The sequence below is a fragment of the Aquarana catesbeiana genome, linkage group LG08 (assembly GCF_042186555.1).
Source record: "Aquarana catesbeiana isolate 2022-GZ linkage group LG08, ASM4218655v1, whole genome shotgun sequence".
Classification (NCBI taxonomy): Eukaryota; Metazoa; Chordata; class Amphibia; order Anura; family Ranidae; genus Aquarana; species Aquarana catesbeiana.
The window spans coordinates 177,089,038-177,108,091 of NC_133331.1; the positions used below are offsets into that span (position 1 = coordinate 177,089,038).

Genomic DNA, 19,054 nt, shown 5'->3' on the forward strand with positions numbered 1-19,054 from the left:
CAATCCTATATACACAATCCTACACCTAAAGTTGATCCAGAGAAAGGAAGAAAAAAACAGCCAAGCATGAAGCAATTTGCTGCAGCAGGGGAAAAAAATTCTTCCTGATCCCCCAAGATATAGTCTGATATTCCCTGGATCAACTTACCTGTAAACAGTTACATTATGTACATTTAGGTAAGAATCCAGGCCTTTCTTAAATCGATCTACTGAGTTGAACCTCATTTGCCACATAGTTGCCCAATTAAACATTGCATTGAGGTCGGCTTGTAAGTTGGAGACATCTTGTAAGGACGTTATACCAATGCATAGCTTGGTGTCATCTGCAAAGACTGAAATGGTACCTTTAATCCCAGACCCTATGTCATTTATAGATATATTAAAAAGTAAGGGTCCCAACACTGAACCTTGGGGTACACCACTGATAACCTTAGACCACTCAGAGTAAGAATCGTTAACCACTACTCTGAATTCTGCCCTTTAGCCAGTTTTTTATCCATTTACAAACTAATATTTCCAAGCCTGTAGACTTTACCTTACACGTTAGCCGTGTGAGGGGAACTGTGTCAAATGTTTTTGCAAAATCCAAGTATACCACGTGTACAGCCACCCCTCTGTCCAGGGTTTTACTTACCTCCTCATAAAAAAAAATCAGATTTGTCTGACAACTTCTGCCTTTCATGAATCAATGCTGTCCTTTGCTTCAAATATTTTTTACCAGCAAGAGCTCATCTACAGTATGTGGTCTTTTATTAAACTCTCCAGTATCTTCCCGACTATAGAGGTTAAACTAACAGGTCTATAGTTACTTGGTAAAGACTTTGATCCCTTTTTAAATATAGGCACCACATTGGCCTTACGCCAATCCAGTGGTATTATTCCAGTCATTAAGGAGTCCCTAAAAATTAGAAACATCTGTGCTGTTAGTATGGATGGGGGAATCTGTTGGATTTCTTTCATTTTCTATCTATCTTTCTTTATTTCTGAACAAGAGATTTCTATACATGTATGGCCAGCTTAAGTATTTACTTTTATTGATTCTGTCTCTGGATTATTGTTACCAGCGTTAGGACTGTAAATCTGATAATGACAGAGTTATTACTTTCTGTTATTTATAATCCAGCCAAAGTTTTCGAATGCACTTTAAAAATTGTAGACACACATAATAAGAATTAGAGCTGAACAGTACTAGGAAAAATACTATAAGTATTTCAATGACATGTAGAAAGTATTTTAAACTGCAGAAAACATGTTTTAGTAATGTTGGCTCCTGGAAAGTTAGTTCTAGAGAATTCACTGGGAACAGACTCATGGATAGCTTTTGGGACCTTGACTATGGTTTGGCAGGGATCTTGGCTATGAGACAGCAGGATAGGTTTAAAACGTCAATGAGTCCAAAAGTTATCAGAATTCAGATTCCAGCTGTTTAATGCTTATACCAGTAGACTTAAAAATAGCCCAATATAAGCTAAAGCTGCATTCTCTATTTGGGGGTGCCTTGATTTTAATGGAGGACAAATAGATTTTAAAATAAGGGTTTGGTTTCTTCACAATTAGTATATACATAAATCTAATAGGGACAAATAGGGATCTCCCTTTCCAACACAAAAAAGAGCCTCTGTTCAATCTTGAAACACTCCCGTCAGGTGGGCCCCAGTGAATCGCATCAATGCTTGCAAAATTACTTAGGATTTGTCCAACAGGACATGCAAAACTCATTATTGTTCTTCGCCCCAAGGTGTGTCCTTTAATCTCTGAGGATGGTAAAAACAAGCTGAGAGCAAATCTTGTACAGTATGACCAGAATGTGTTTACCTCCTGCTTTCCGGTCCATGTGCTAACCAATACCATCTCAGGACTTCATCCATTAATGTTGTTAGACAGGACATAGTTCACCAAATCTAGAAGAATGCTTTCAGATTCATGGAACTATTCTATAGTATTCTATACTATACAGTTTCCATTCCCTAACTAGTACACATGGTATACATTCTCAATTAAAATCTATGTAGCATTTCTAAGAAGACCAGGAAGTATATTAACTAAATATGACACACAACGAAAGTGGATGCTGGACCCATGAATGAGAACGTTTATATGTGTTTATTACAGAACAGGTGTGGTGAAAAGCACATCGGTAGACTCACAGTATTTGTTTATTACAGGTACTTATATAGCACCATAAATTTACACAGCACTTTATATATATATTGTACATTCACATCAGTCCCTGCCCCGAAGGAGCTTTCAATCTAAGGTCCTTAACTCACATTCATACATACAAATACTAGGGCCAATTTAGACAGGACCCAATTAATCCACCAGCATGTCTGTGGAGTGTGGGAGGAAACCTACACAGGCACAGGAAGAACATGCAAACTCCAAGCAGGTAGTGTCATGGTTGGAGTTCGAACTGGCAACCCTAGTGCTGCTCGTCAAAACGACTTAGTTAGCCCTGGTTCTGCCAGGCAAGGCATTGGTGTCAGAGGCTTTATGAGTATGAATGCTAGCCAGATACCATGGCCACAGAAGGTTTTTTTTATTGTTAGTATTAAGAGAAATCAAAATTGGATTTTTCCATTAAGAATATTTAAGTATCATTATCATAGGAAACTTTTATAGGAGAATTCATGTCCACTGACACCAACATGAAAAATTCTCATTTCTATCAGTTCAGAATACCTATAGTAAATACAATTTGTAACTCCATCCTGCAGGTTTAAAGTACACATTTTCAGCAGTAAATCTAATGTTGTAAAGAAGGAGGACACAACTAGGCTGAACCCACATAATTTCCCTTTACCCCTGAAGCTACAGCTACACTCTCCTTCCCTGTACTCCTTACATATTGGAAGATCACAACACTGGAGTTGCCCAACCAACCTGCTATTTCTCTCCCCACGTTCATCTGGACATATCTCCAGCTGTCAGATGACCCCACTCACCAACCTTTCCATTTTCTGTGCTCTGTTAGCTCACTTTTTTGGAGAAAATAGATTGGTTTTAGAGAATCTGTCAGGTTTTCATTGATGTGTCCTTGTTAAAGAAATTCCCCACCACTTCCTGTCCTGTGACGCAACAGAAAGGAAGTACATTTCGTGAAAAAGGACACAGACAGCTCTCAGCTTCCCCTATCTACGGAAAAAGTTTAGTGATGCAACAGTGAAAAAGTATTGAAAAACCCTTCCCTGTTCTGTTTAAAAAAAAGTTTGGCTTTTTTGCTGTGATTATTATCTGTTACTATAGATACCAAAGTCTATCTGTATATCAAGTACTGCATACATTTTCTCTTTATTTTCTTAAGGTTTTTGGGGTATCTTGGAACTCCTCCAATAATGGATATTTGTTACTTAATGGCACAACATTCCAGAAAGCCGTTTCTCAGGAAAGTTATAATTTGTCTGCCAACTTGGGATCGCTCTTTGGAACTCATATCACTTCTAGGTAATGAATTACAATGTCTATAGTATGTAAACTCCCTATTTGCCAATAAATATGTAATTCTGCACAGCCCCTTCTGCCAGTCAGCACAGTCAGGAAGGTGACATCAGTTCCCCAGTTAGTAATACAAAGGTGTCACCATGCTGCCCACAGCCTGTTAACTAGACAATGAAGGGAGCAGCAAGACAAAAAGTAATTAGCTCTGCTCACTCTGTTCTCATCTCCTGTCAGCACATGTCCCTTGTACAAGTGCATGCAGGAGAACCTTATTGGCTCCTAGTGCTGCCCCTACCTCTCCTAGATTGAGTGCTGTTGTGTGAGGGATGAGAGGTAGATTATATGAAGAAAGATCCAGATTCTTGCAGAAGTATACTAGTTGCAGGTATTTTCACAGTGGGGGTACAAAAACACTGAGGGCCTATTAAGACTATTGGATGGGGTAGAGTGCACTTTTTTGTGAAGGGAATCCCAATGCATGTATTTTAGCAATCAAAATACAGCAGAGCACCACAACACACATAACATGCATTGTGGTGAGCTGTGATAACAAAATAATGGTGCATTTTCTGGACTGTTGTGATGTGTTGGACATTCTGAAGGGGCTGCATTATTGCAACAGTTAAGTTAACATGTGACATGCTGTTAACACATTGCAATAGACTGCATAATGTCTCTCTCCCTCCTCACTGGACTCAGTGAGAGCACTGGGAGCCATTGGCTTCTGCTGCTGTCAATCATACCCAGTGACAAGGGAGTGGGGTCGGGGCCAAGCCTCACTGTGTGTCTGCCAATGGACACACAGAGCGTGACTTGAGCCTGCACATGTGTCACTATAGGAAGCAGCTTCTTATGGTGGCACAGAAAGTGTGAGTGCTGGCAGGGGACCAGAGAGTGCTGTCAGGGGACCCCAAAAGGGGAAGATCTGGTCTGCTCTGTGCAAAACCATTACACAGAGCAGGTAAGTATAACATGTTTGTTATTTTAAAAAAAAATACTATTTGTAGATAGAAACAAACTGTGCAGCTTTGACTAAAGTTGAATAATGCCCTTGCTATAGTAGTACGGAATTGACATACCTCCTAAAGCCTGACTAAAAAAATGACAGAGATTGTATCATCCTGTCCTGCCTTGTTTCTAGGCCATTGCTTAAAGACTACCAGCTCTTACTGTTCATCTCCACCATCACAGAAACAAGCTCTCAAATGCTAAGCTCAGAGCTACTTTGTCAGGAGAGAGTAAGCACATGTGAGAAGGTTTGAATCAGAGAAAGAGTTCCCTCCTGTGATGTTGGAGGTGAACTGTAAGAGCTGGGAGACTTTTAGCAAAATCCTAGCAACAAGACAGGATGGGATGATGCCATCTCTGGAAGTTTTTCAGTCAGGCTTCAGGAGGTATGTAAATGGCCTACACCTATAGCAAGGGCCTTATGCTTGAAATTATATTACCATTTGTTTATGGGTGAACTCTTGTATTGTTCTAGACAACAGTTAGAGCTTATGTCCTCCAAGCCCGGTCCTCTAGAGATTGTTGGAGAGAGCATTGAGGTCATACTGGGAAAGCTGCCTGAAAAATACCACAAGGTTCCATTCGAGAGCCATCCTCCTATACATCCAGCACCATCAGACGAATCCTCTTTGGTATGATAGCACTATTTTGACCCTTTTATTCATCTTTAATGAGCTATGACACTCTTCTTTGTAGAAAATATACTTTTAAATGCAGATTTAGATTTTTGAAAATAAGTATCTCAAAGCCCAACTCTTTCCAGCACGCAGGGGTATAAAGAAACATACATCTATGTTTATTTCTGTTCAATGTCATTATTAGTTTTAAAAAATATCAAGTATAGACATACCTTGAAAAAGTATTCATACCCCTTGAAATGTTCCACATTTTGTCATGTTACAACCAAAAACATAAATGTATTTTATTGGGATTTTATGTGATAGACCAACACAAAGTGGCACATAATTGTGAAGTGGAAGGAAAATGATAAATGGTTTTGAATTTTTTTTTTAAATAAATATCTGTAAAGTGTGGCGTGCATTTGTATTCAGCCCCTTTTACTCTGATACCCCTAACTACAATCTAGTGGAACCAATTGCCTTCAGAAGTCACCTAATTAATAAATAGAGTCCACTTGTGTGTAATTTAATCTCAGTATAAATACAGCTGTTCTGTGAAGCTCTCAGAGGTTTGTCAGAAAACCTTAGTGAACAAACAGCATTATGAAGGCCAAGGAACACTCCAGACAGGTCAAGGATAAAGTTGTGGAGAAGTTTAAAGCAGGGTTAGATTATAAAAACATGCCCCAAGCTTTGAACATTTTACGGAGCGCTGTTCAATCCATCATGCGAAAATTGAAAGAGTATGGCACAACTGCAAACCTACTAAGAATAGCCGTTCACCTAAACTGACAGGCCGGGCAAGGAGAGCATTAATCAGAGAAGCAGCCAAGAGGCCCATGATAACTCTGGAGGAGCTCCAGAGATCCACAGCTCAGCTAGGAGATTCTGTCCACAGGACAACTATTAGTCGTGCACTCCACAAATCTGGCCTTAATGGAAGAGTGGCAAGAAGAAAGCCATTGTTGAAAGAAAGCCATAAAAAGTCCAGTTTGCAGTTTGCGAGAAGCCATGTGGGGGACGCAGCAAACATATGAAAGAAGGTGCTCTGGTCAGATGAGACCAAAATTTTACTTTTTGACCTAAAAGCAAAACGCATTGTGTGGTGGAAAACTAACACTGTACATCACCCTGAACACACCATCCCCACCATGAAACATGGTGGTGGCAGCATCATGTTGTGGGGATACTTTTCTTCAGCAGAGACGGGGAAGCTGGTCAGAGTTGATTGGAAGATGGATGAAGCCAAATACAGGGCAATCTTAGAAGAAAACCTGTTAGAGTCTGTAAAAGATTTGAGACTGGGGCGGAGGTTCACCTTCCAGCAGAACAATGATCCTTAGCATACAGCCAGAGCTACAATGGAATGGTTTAGATCAAAGCATATTCATGTGTTAGAATGGCCCAGTCAAAATCCAGACCTAAATCAAATTGAGAATCTTTGGCAAGACTTGAAAGTTTCTATTCACAGACGCTCTCCATCCAATCTGACAGATCTTGAGCTATTTTGCAATGAAGAATAGGCAAAAAGTTCACTCTCTAGATGTGCAAAGCTGGTAGAGACATACCCAAAAGACTTGCAGTTATAATTGCATCAAAGGTGGTTCTACAAAATATTGACTGAATACAAATGCATGCCATACTTTTCACATATTTATTTGTAAAAAAAATTGAAAACCATTTATCATTTTCCTTCCACTTCACAATTATGTGCCACTTTTGTGTTGGTCTATCACATAAAATCCCAATAAAATATATTTATATTTTTGTTTGTAACATGACAAAATCTGGAAAATGTCAAGGGGTATGAATACTTTTTCAAGGCACTGTACTTAATTCACATCTAATACATGCAAATATAGTTGTTATTACCTATAGCAATCAATCAGATTCTGTTTTCTGGTGCAGTTGATTTGTTAGTATGAGTAACCCTGAGAGTCTATGACAGTTCTTTCCTTTCAGCTCATCACAGATTACATCCACAGGCATGTTAGGCAGTGTATAAACATAAGTATGTGTTTTTCTTTTTTCCTATATTCATCCAATAAGTGCCTACAGCTGGATGTTACATTAATGATGAGATGATCATAAGAAACAATATATTGATCATAAGAAACATAGCACAACATTCCCATCATATTGCTCAGTTCATCTTAGCCCTAATCATGGATGGACATACAATCTGTGTAGGCTCTGCCATCACAGCACAAGGGCTCTCCAAGACTTTGTGGCCTGTTTATATAATATATGTGGGTCAGATGGGTGCTGGGACTCCCTCCTGCTGTCTTGAAGACCTGAACACTGCTCATTTCAAGGGCAGCTAAGAGGTGTGAGGCCCTTTTTACAATGCCTAACCATGCTACTGGCTTTAAACACCAATGTGATGTGCAAGGGTGAGAACTTCCTTCATCCTCTACCAAGCACTGAGACATACAGATGCTTTTCCCAGGTCACCTTGACACCATATGGACCGGGAGTGCCAAGCTTGTTCCCACTGTTTGACCCCAGTTAAAAATCATGGACTGTGAAAAAGTTAAGCTACTCCAATGGATTCTCTTAATCTATACATAGTGGATACATATTTGAATTTAGGCAGTATTTGGATGGATTCCCAAATATTGTTCCCACTCATGGGCCTTTTGGTGTCACTAGCACTAATTATATTTAACATAACAAAAAAGTTGTTTGACTATGTGCATTGCCATGTGCAACGTACAATTAATGGTTAGTGTGCCTTACCAGGACAAATCACCATCTCAATAAATGGAGGAAACACACAACTGCATCAGATACCTAATCAGGCCTCATACACTTTTAAGTTTGTATTTTTAAAACTTTGCTAACTATGTGCCCAGTAAAAGCACATGCACATTTGTTCTATGAAACACAAATCATGCTGGATTAGCTGCTTCCCTGGCTACAATAGCTGGGGAAAAAAAGGAACTGAGACCAGAAGTGATAAAATGCTTGTCATTTCCATTACTTGCAGATGGGTTTTCCTCAATCTCCTCCAGCTCTCGCTATTGATGCAGTTTACTACAGTCACTGGCTTTCCTCAGCAGGCAAAGGGAGGGTGGCAATGGGTATCACTACTGTAAAAGTTGCCCAGATCACTTTTACTGAACAGCCAATCCTCCACTGAAAAAAATTACACCAGGCATCTGCTTTTGCAGTCATGAGCATGTTTTAACCACTTGAAATCCAAGATTTTTTACTGTTTCAAATATGTTATTAAATTTTATCATTATCAACAAAATGTCATTAACAGAGCATGTACAATAATATAATAGGAAAAGACATTCCATTAACAGAGCATGTACAATAGTATAGTAGAAAAAGGCGTAATCATACAGGAAAGTAACTCTTATAAAGGTAAATGAAAATAGATAACATAGTGGGTTGTAGGATACGATTATGTAACATGAAGTGACATAGTCATAGCTTCATGGCAGCTAATTGAAGACAAATAATTGAGAAATGAAATTGATTGAAATAATATAATCATGTCATCTAGAGAAGAGAATAGAAGTGAATGAACCTATAAAGAAATATAAAGTTAATGTGTTGCAGAATAGCTGGGGGATTAAATTAGGCTAAACCAGGGCCAAGTTCCTTCTTTTGGCTTGGCTTTATCTGGTGCGAAGGTCTAAAATCCCAACCATTCAAAGCATCTTCTATTACAGTTAGTATATCAGATAATTAGCAGGAATAAACCAAGTGGAGGGTATAGGGCACAGAAGGGAGAGAGAAGGAAATGTCCATGGGGATCAGTGGTTTAGAGAATCAAGTGAAGGTAATCATAGTAGCAGATATTATAAACTCTCAGGGAAAAATTAGTGAACAGTCCAAACCAGGGGGTAAATAATGTTTAATCCAAGGTCTCCATAAGGATTCAAAATTAGAAACGTTATCTAGCAGGATAGCTTCAGTTTTTGCATGTATCATAGATTGTGTAACTCTTTGTTTGACTGACCCTATGCAGAGTGAGTTCGATTTCCACGCTTTTTCTACAGTTTTAGCTGCCGTGGTTATAAAAAGAAGTAATTTGAATTGGTGGTGTGTTATGATTTGTGGTTTTCTGTTCAGAAGTGCCACTGAGGGATTGGGTATTAGGGTTATGCTGAACATAGTAAAAAGAATTTTGGTGATTTCTGACCAAGAGAAGCTTACTATGGGACATTCCCACCAGATATGTACATTTGAAACCAGGGTAGTACAGCCTTGAAAACAGTGAGGGGGGGGGGAATTGGGGGGGGAATTTGGATATTCTGGATGGGACCAGATACCATCTAGTTAGTACCTTATCATTTGTTTCGAGAGCCACTATATTTGGTGTGGCTGATTTAGTTGTTTGCCAAATTGGAGTCCAGTCTAATTCGTTTGGATAAAGATGAATATCAGTTTCTCATTTGGTTGTGTATGTTGGAGGAGAAGAGGTTACATGACAGAGTAATTTTTCATATATGGCAGAAATAAGTCCACGTCTATGGGGGTCAGATTTTCAAGCATTTTTAAAGACCATGAAGTAAGGGGTTTATATGTCAGTGGGTTTGTTGTGTTCCAAAAAATGTTTAATTTGGAGATATCGAAAGGTTTCTGTGGATCTAAGGGAATATGTTTTGCATACATCTGGAAAAGGTATGATACTTTGAGATTTAAAAAAATGGTGAACTCTAATCAAACCTACATTCGACCACACTGAAAAAGAATTTGGGAAGGACCAGGCTGGGTAGTAGGAAGGGTTTACGTGAGAAGGAGAGGAGGGGATTATGCTTGGATATGAGTCCAAATCTGGTTTTTAATCTGTCCCAAATGGAAACGCTGTGTTTGGTAACAGGATTTGTGATTTTCTTACGCTGTGTAGGAGTTAACCATAGTAAATTTGCAATAGAAAGAGGGTCACAGCCGATTGACTCCAATGATACCCATAATGGAGTTTCCTTCTTAGCGTGATATTTGGGCAATTATGTTAGTTGTGCTGCGTAATAATATTTGGTGAAATCTAGCACACTAAGACCGCCTCTAATACAGGGGGAATATAAAGTTAATTTGGGTAAACAAGGTTTGAGTGAGCCCCAAATGAATTGATTGGTTTTTCGTTGTAAAATACTTAGAAAATGTAAAGGGATCGTTATGGGTAGTAATCTAAAGAGGTAATCCCAGGATTTTTTAAATATGCCTAAGGATGGTAAGTCGTTAAAGCCAACTCCAGACAAAATATCAACATATTTCTTTTTAGTTTTGGTTAGAAATGAGAAGAGGGAGAGTTTTTAATGCTATGTTCCTTTTTTGGAAATTTTCACTCATTTTCTGTCTGTGTGACAGGTGTAAGAATGAACCAGAAGTGAAATCACAACCAGGAGTGCAATTTCTGTCTAGTAAAGGTTTTGGCTGAGGCTGGGTTTAAATAATTTAAATAAAACAAAATAGTGATACTGGGTAGCCATAGCAACCAGATATTGATAGTTTGATATATCAGAAAAAGTGAAAACAAGTTTCTAATTATGCGATATATATATCATGTTTGGCTGTAGCACTCATGAAATAAAGGTTGTGGAGCTGGAATATTTCTACATTCACTACAGCTAGCAGTACATGTGTATTTTGGTACAATTCTACAATGTCCTTGAACACAGTACTGTACTTTACACGGAGTGTTCCTTGCTCTTGACTCCTTTCAAACTCCTATGTGCTATAAAAGCAAACATCTTTAGATAATGGATAACTTTCCTTCTGTTGAGCTTCACAAAACTATGCATAATGTAGTGCCAAATATGTTTGTTCTTGAAAAGAATTATATTTAGTTTCTATACAACACAGAACAAGTCAGATAACTCACTTAATGTACATTAAAGTAGATGTAGACCATAATAAAATAACAATATGGGGTCTATTTATAAAACAAATGCTGATCAAATGATGCAAACATTTGCCTAACTGTCATGAATAATCCTGTCTTCTGCCTAAAAAGTAAATTTTCTGTGATCATCAGCTCCAAATAGTGGCTATAATGCTGTATTTTCCTAAAACACCTCAATGGGACCTGGCAGAGATGCCGGGACTCGTGCATGCATGGACACAGCGTGGGTCTATTCCAGGTCCCATAGATTTGCACTCGCACAGGATCTTGCTTCAAAATGGCAAAGAAGAACATTGGCTGCAAGGAAAACAATGCTGGACTCTATGAACTAATAAGTACTTTTTTTTTTCCACACAAGGAAAATTATTAGGGATTTGAAATAGATTTTTTCCTCTTTAAGGAATACACCTACAGTGCCGTGAAAAAATATTTGCCCTCTTCCTGATTTTTCTTTTTTTTGCATATTTCGGACACTTAAATGATTCAGATCATCAAACAAATTTTAATATTACACAAAGATAACCCGAGTAAATCCAAGATGCAGTTTTTAAATTATTATTTCAGGGAAGAAAGCTGTTCAAACCTGTCTGGACCTATGTGAAAAAATAATTTCCCCCTCCCATTCTGAATCATGAATGAACTGTGATTAACCACATTTTTTTGGAAAGCTGGGTTTCACTTGCCACACCCAGGCTTGATTACTGCCACACCTGTTCAATCAAGAAATCACATAAAGTGAAGCATGCTAACAGATCACAAAAAGCCACACATCATGCCACAATCTAAAAAAAAATCAAGGTCAAATTAGAAACAAACATGTATTGGTCTAGGAAGGGTTTCAAAGCCATTTCTAATGCCGCGTACACACGGTCGGACTTTTCAGCTACAAAAGTCAGACAGCCCGTCCAACAGACTTTCGACGGACTTTTGGCGGACTTTCGACGGACTTTTTAACGACCGGACTTGCCTACACAAGATCACACCAAAGTCCGACGGATTCTTACGTGATGACGTACGACCGGACTAAAATAAGGAAGTTGATAGCCAGTAGCCAATAGCTGCCCTAGCGTTGTTTTTTGTCCGTCGGACTAGCATACAGACGAGCGGATTTTTCGACCGGACTCGAGTCTGTCGGAAAGATTTGAAGCATGTTCCAAATCTAAAGTCCGTCAGATTTTCAACCGAAAAAGTCCGCTGCAGGTCAGATAAAGCCCACACACGGTCGAATTGTCTGCCGGATTTGGTCCGTCGGCGTCCGTCAGACTTTTGTAGACGAAAAGTCCGACCGTGTGTACGCGGCTTTAGGCTTTGGAACTCCAGTGAACCACGGGGGGAGAGCCATTATCCACAAATGGAGATAACTGTGTAGCTATATGGACTACCAACAAAAGGCACCATACTTTTCAGTGTTTGTAGACATTGCTTGTCCTTTTGGTTATCAGTGTAACTAGTGACCTCATATTTGTGTGCCCAACAAAGTGAATTATGGGACGTATAGTTCTCCTTCAGATAGTTGCTTTGCACCCATGTACCCTCAGACTACACATCCCAGGGATCTTTGCTGTAACATGAAGATTGCTGGGAGTATCTATAAAAGAAAAAGCCCACGCAGCCTCTCTTCCTCCTGGGCCTGATGCAAGACGGACCTCTCTGTGCAACAGGGAGAGAGGCCGCGGCCTACCACGCAGAGTCTTACTTCCAACCCAAGGTCTAAGGGGCCTAGCTCTGTCACTCGCTGTCGGACATCCTGTCGCCAACATCACTCGGATTACCTGCCTGTCGGTATGGGTGCGTGTGGCAAGCTTCACTTTGGAAGATTGAGACAACGGATCCGCTGCACGAGTGCCACTACACAAGTTTACTGCCCAGAAGACATCAGAGCGATTTGGTTCTTTCTTTTTCTTTCTTTCTTTCTTTCTTTCTTTCTTTCTTTCTTTCTTTCTTTCTTTCTTTCTTTCTTTCTTTCTTTCTTTCTTTCTTTCTTTCTTTCTTTCTTTCTTTCTCTTTCTTTTCTTTCTCTTCTTTTCTTTCTTCTTTTTCTCAAACACTATAGCTAGTTTCTGTGTTCTTTACCTATAGCAGCACCCTTTCCCATAAGGCAAGCATTCCTACCGGTACTCAGTTGCCCAGAGGTCTTATACACAATGCTATAGTGCTTGGCCACCACCCAGAGACTGGTTACATGAATCACCTGTCACAGCCAAAACCAGGATGTTGGAATGAGACCAGCAGCTGTCAAAGAACAGAAGTGCTTACACGCTCCTGACCTTCTCCTTCTGCTCCTTCTTTTTCCCCAGTCTAAATACTACTGTACAGGGGATTGCATAAGGCTAACATGAAGACAAATATGTGTACTTAAGCTGGCCATACACTTTAGGATTATCATCTGATTGATGAAGAATTAGACATAATTTGCATTGGTGATGGCCCTGTCAGCTTCCTTCTATCTGACACCCTTGGCTGAAAAATTGAAGGAACCAGGTAGAAAATTGTTGGCTGAACAACAGCTGTATTCCAGCAGATACAGCCACTCTTCGGGAATTCTGACACTAAAAGCCCCTGGAACTCTTCCACTGATGCTGTATAATGTTCCTGCAGGAATCTGTTAGATTTTTGTTTTTCATTCAACCTATATGGCCAGCATTACAGTAGTTTAACTAATAAATTAATTTTAATGATTTTTAAGGAATAATACACAAAAGCATTTGCTGGTGTTGTTTTATTATCTACTTGAAGTACAGCTTAAGGGTTAGGGGTTTATTTTACTTTTTACTATTCGTTTTCAGGTCTGATATATTGTATCTTGAGATGCTATATTTTATTTTTGTCTGGGTTTATGACTCTGTGGGTATAAAATTCATTGACACTAGGTGCACCCCAAAATACCATACAGTATATGGCAAGCTAAAGGGACCAGTGCAGGAATTTTTAAAAATCCCCCTTCATTAAACTGTGACCCCAATCTCTCTATAGGTCCTCACTTATCTCCTCAAATGGCTGTATGGCTCTGGCCTCCCACTTTCTCAACAAGACCAGTAAAAATCTAGTGCCAGGCTGCTTGCTTCTGTGAACTAACACATTTAAATGGGGCATACCTGTACAATAAAGTACGGTACTTTATTGTGCAGGTGCTGGCAGCCCGGCACCAGCCAGAGGGGATATATATATCTATATATATCTATATAGATATATAGCTATATATAGATATATCTATATATATCTATATATATAGATATATATACTGTATTATAATAAGTTTATTTGTAGCACAATATGCCAGTTTTTAAAATTTAAATAAATTTGAGGAACAGGCTCAGGATGCAATATGAATGAAATGTTCATTTTACAGAGGCTGTTAATACCTAGCAGTGGATCTAATTAAAAAAGATCCACCATACTTCAAATGAATATGCTGAAGAACAAACATATTTTAAACCTCAGTAGTATAATGTGACAATGCTGTAAATTAAAAGTGCATAAAAGAAAATTATACACTATATTAATTAGAAAAGTACCAATACTGGGATAGCAGAAAAAGGGAACTATACCCCCTACTAAACCACCCACTAATAGCTGACTTTAATGGTGCAGGATGTTTATAAAGTCATTAAGAATTTATTATATCACATTAAAATCAAACAAGCACATTTAAAAAGCTGTGGATGTAATCCCTAATGTTTATAACAGTTACAAATAATACCCATTTTACTGGACAGGGAAGCATATAATCCAACATAGTAAGCTTGTATTACAAATAGAGTAAACAGTTTTCAAAGTGGGCTTCTCCAAATCCAGATGTTATGTCAACGCTTCATCATTACAGTTGCTTCATCAGTACAGTGGGTATGTAAAACAAAGCTAAATACAGTACATAAACAAAATTTATGAAAACAGAAGATGAAATATACAATCATCAAGCCACATACGTTTAATAATATTCAAATATTATGCTCACATTACAATCTTGGCCATTTAGGGGGATACCCCACAAAAGTCTGTCAGGTGGACATAGGGGCAAAAAGTTTGCTAAAGCCCCATACACACTATCAGATTTTATGCTGATTTTTGTCTTCAGATTTACCAAAACCATATAATATGAGGTCAAACCTTAGGAGTTTCAATTTGTATGCAATCAGGCAGGCCCTTGCACTACATGGTTTTGGTAAAAAACAAAGACAAAGACAAAAATCAGCAGAAAATCTGATAGTGTGTGTATGGGGCTTTACTCTTCTCCATATATGTTAATGTAGAGGATATCTGGGTTATTATACAAGTTACCTAGGTATTATAGGCTCTAGAAACAACAATATACAATGGCCAATAAGAGACATTGTCCAAATTGCCATATTCAAGATAAATGGAAATGCAGCATATATATTTAATAAAATTTATATAGTATCACTAGTCTCCAATACAATGCTCACATCCTCAGAGTATGATGAAAAACAACATTGGTCCCCCAAGACACCAGATCAGATCTAAGAATTAGAAATACAAAACAAACAATTTAGCTTAAAATGGCTCGTATTCATCCTGTATATAATGCACCACATGCATATAATGTAGAAATACCGATTAACTATAGATGGCCCATATTCATCCCATATAAAATCTATCACACAGTTCACCAGTCCATAACATCAAAGTATAAGAATGCCACAATGGCATAGATCAGGAGTCTCAAACTGTCGGCCCTCCAGCTGTTGCAAAACTACAAGTCCCATCATGCCTCTGCCTGTGGGAGTCATGCTTGTAACTGTCAGTTTTGCAATGCCTCATGGGACTTGTAGTTTCGCAATAGCTGGAGGGCCGCCAGATTGAGACCCCTGGTATAGATACTTGCTTGTGCGCATCAACCACCATTCTGCTACAGAGAGCGCCATAAAATGGTCTCAAACAGGTATATATATATATATATATATATATATATATATATATATATATACACATTTTTATATATATATATATCCTCACACCTGTTTGAGCTAATTTTTGGTATTCTTTGTGGCGGAATGGTGGTTGATGCTCACAAGCAGGTATCATGAATCCCATTATGGCGTTCCTATACTTTGATGTTATGGACTGGTGAACTGGTGATGTTAATGTGATATAATCACTACAAGAACTGTATTTGAATCTGAACTGAAGTGAACTGAAGTGCCCAAAAAGCCAAAATACAGATTCACTTTTGAGTGTACCTATGCCCAGCCTGTGGAGATGAAGCTACTTGTATATTGCTTAGCAAGCAGTAAAAGAGTTTTAAAACAAGCCCTCGCTGACCTCTCTAGCTGCTTGTAGTGTGTAGTTATTCATTCCCAAAGAACCTCAAAGATTCTAGAGTTGCATTTAATTCCTGTCAAACAGAAACACCCGTTTGTTGCTTACATTTGAAGTCTATCAGGCTGCCCAGATTCTGCTTTCATAGAAAAACAGTGCCCCTGTTGTGAACTTTGATAACTGAAGTGATATTACGCTATTTTTTTTTTTTTCTGCAGCAGAGGTCAGACTTACATCAGTTACTGCTGTTCTTTCTTCTGAAGCTTTCCTTTTATTTGTCTCTCTCTAGCCCAATTATCAATGCCCCCTCTTTCCTGTTGTCAAGTGTCTCTTTGCCCTAGCATTGTATTATGAAGACGGACATGAAGAAGCCTTGTGCACTGACATGCACAGGCAGCTGGAGGGGGCAACAAATTAAAAAACTGCTCCTTGTCCAAGGTGCTTGTAGCTGGTAGGCAGGTGCAGTCTGCTGTCTCCACTGTAGGTGGAACTCAACTGTAGTGGCAATGCAGAGGGAGAGGAAGTCATGGGAAACAGGGTTTCCTGAGTCACAGAGGCAGTGATCTGATTGGATGCTGGCTGTTCATGTGAATCTAGTGGCCATCTTAGGTGCGGCAGAGTTTATTTAGGACCCTGGCTCCTGGGTTTGGTGCGCTCTATGCAAGTGGGTACTAAAGGGAACAGTTAGGGACAGTACTAGTGGTAGGGAAAGGTTCCTGATATGGAGGGAAAGCGTAGGGTTGCATGTCTTCTGGATACCGTCCTGATTGGGCACTAGCTGGCCAGGCCACATTCTGTCCCCTCCCAACTGATGCTGTCAGTTCAGCTGGAACCTATTTCTTGACTTTATTGGAAACTGCAAGTGCGCCTGGCTGGGTAACCCACTGGGTTGTTGTGAACTGTTGCTGCTTTACTTCATTATAACCTTTCTATTGCAAATGACTGTGTGAGTTATTGCTGCCACACCACGCTGCGCCCTACCCACATGCTGTCCACACTTTTGCTAGTGCAATGAATTTATGGGACATGAAGTCTTAATAAGTGGGTGCTCCCTGACTGGAATTTCAGGGAAAAGGCACACATGAAGCACTATACTGCGGTTAGAGACTATAACATTTGTACTTTTAACTGGACTGTGCTGTATACAATAATATATTGCAATGTGCTATTTGGGGCTAGACTGATTGCTTTCTAAAGAAAATGAGGAGGGTTTATTACTACGTTTATTTCTTCACAATGTCTATAGATACAAGGATGAATGGGGGCTTGTTTTTAAAGTTATTTTTACTGCTGGTGTACAATATGTAAATACTTTAGTGTGCATGATCTGGACAGAGGTTTGTTTTAAGTTGAAAACAACCTGAAGACATGATCCTTATACACTGTAAGGCATAAGGCTTCTGAGAATCTAATCACAAATTATTACTATAACATTTTTAAACTTTTTAAAAGCAGCTGTTTAGCTCTACATCCTCTGTGCTGCTTTATTTACAGTTTACATTTACGATGACTTTAGCCATTTGAAGACTAATGCAGAACCCCACTCAAAAAATGAAGTACTGTTAATTCCCCAGCCTGTAACTGAGTTTTGGAGGGGTACGTTTTTTTGTTGGTGCCCTCTCTAACTTCCCTAATCCTCTCCTAGGTGAGGATGGCATCATTTGTCCTGCCCCCCTCCCCATCTGCAGCCTCCTGGGACACATCACATTGTTGTAATATGTTCACCGATTTATGTGGGACATTGTTGTGTGTATGTACACATGCAGTCAATATTGACCAGGCCAGAATTCAATTGACTGGTTGATTTGTCCAACTGAATTTTAACATATCAAGGGGACTCTTTAATGTGTTAATCTCATGCAAGTCTACCTAGGTGTGTGAGGTGAGGTATGGTCTGGAAACCTAATTGAACATTTCAAAGGGTACATTGTTTAAAGGACCATAGTAGAAGTATTTATTGATGGTAATTAGACTTGACGAGGTAACAATAAGATCAAAGAGTATTTTGGGTTGACCTAGCAGAAACTCCCTCCTAGTGGACTAGTATTTGATGGTGGACATTCAAGCTGGCATTTAGTGTTTTTTGGAGGTTAGGCTTGTCTGTGTATGGCTGGGAACACTCAGACCTAAAACATGGGGTTCTGAATTATATCTACTCTGTCGGATTTCTTTGTCATCTGTGGACTTTGGACTTTGTTCTGTGTTGGAAGTCAATAAAGTGCATCTCTCTGGAAGAATTGGGTTGCTGCGGAAGAGTACTTACATCATCATCATTATAATAATACTTACTTATTAATTATCTATACACCCAATATACATTAATAGATTAAATCACTACACTGGTGCCGTGACCCGGATCAGAAGAGCATTTTCGGACTTAGTAACAGAAGTCGGTGGTGACAACAATCCTATGAGGTGGACAGAAGTCTGATGAAGAACCAAGAGCTGTGCTGTGACTCTAATGTCTGGAATGTCTGGTTGTGACATAAGAGAGTCTGATCTACAAATTTAAACAAGTTGGGAACCCCAGAATTATTCTCTGGAGACTGGAAACAACAACAACAAAAAAAGGACTGTGTCGTGTACCAGAAGACCTGGAAGCTGAAGGAGTAACTAATGCGGTGAGTAAAATATTTCCTTTTTTTTAATTATTAGTAATATAGTCAAAATGCTTACTCAGTGTGAAGCTAGTGTCAGTTCTGATAAAGTTAACAGATGGGTATTAAAATGTATTAAGCGCCATGGCGGTCCTTATGAAATTCCAGAAAAATGTAAGCAGACGTGGACGATGATGAAGGAATTTTTAGAGAAAAATGTTTTTGATAGCAAAATTTCAGAAAGTAAAAGAAAA

The 19,054-nt window shown here is 39.0% G+C and overlaps 1 protein-coding gene across 2 annotated transcripts in view; it reads left to right on the plus strand.

Annotated features, from left to right (window-relative positions):
* Positions 1–19,054, plus strand: part of LOC141106176 (microsomal triglyceride transfer protein large subunit-like) — a 239,517-nt gene that overhangs the window by 92,290 nt on the left and 128,173 nt on the right. For both annotated transcript variants that reach the window (XM_073596713.1, XM_073596714.1), the window contains 2 exons: positions 3,305–3,444; positions 4,922–5,078. In XM_073596713.1, the coding sequence (XP_073452814.1) occupies positions 3,305–3,444; positions 4,922–5,078 (297 nt within the window). The remainder of the gene's footprint in view (positions 1–3,304; positions 3,445–4,921; positions 5,079–19,054) is intronic.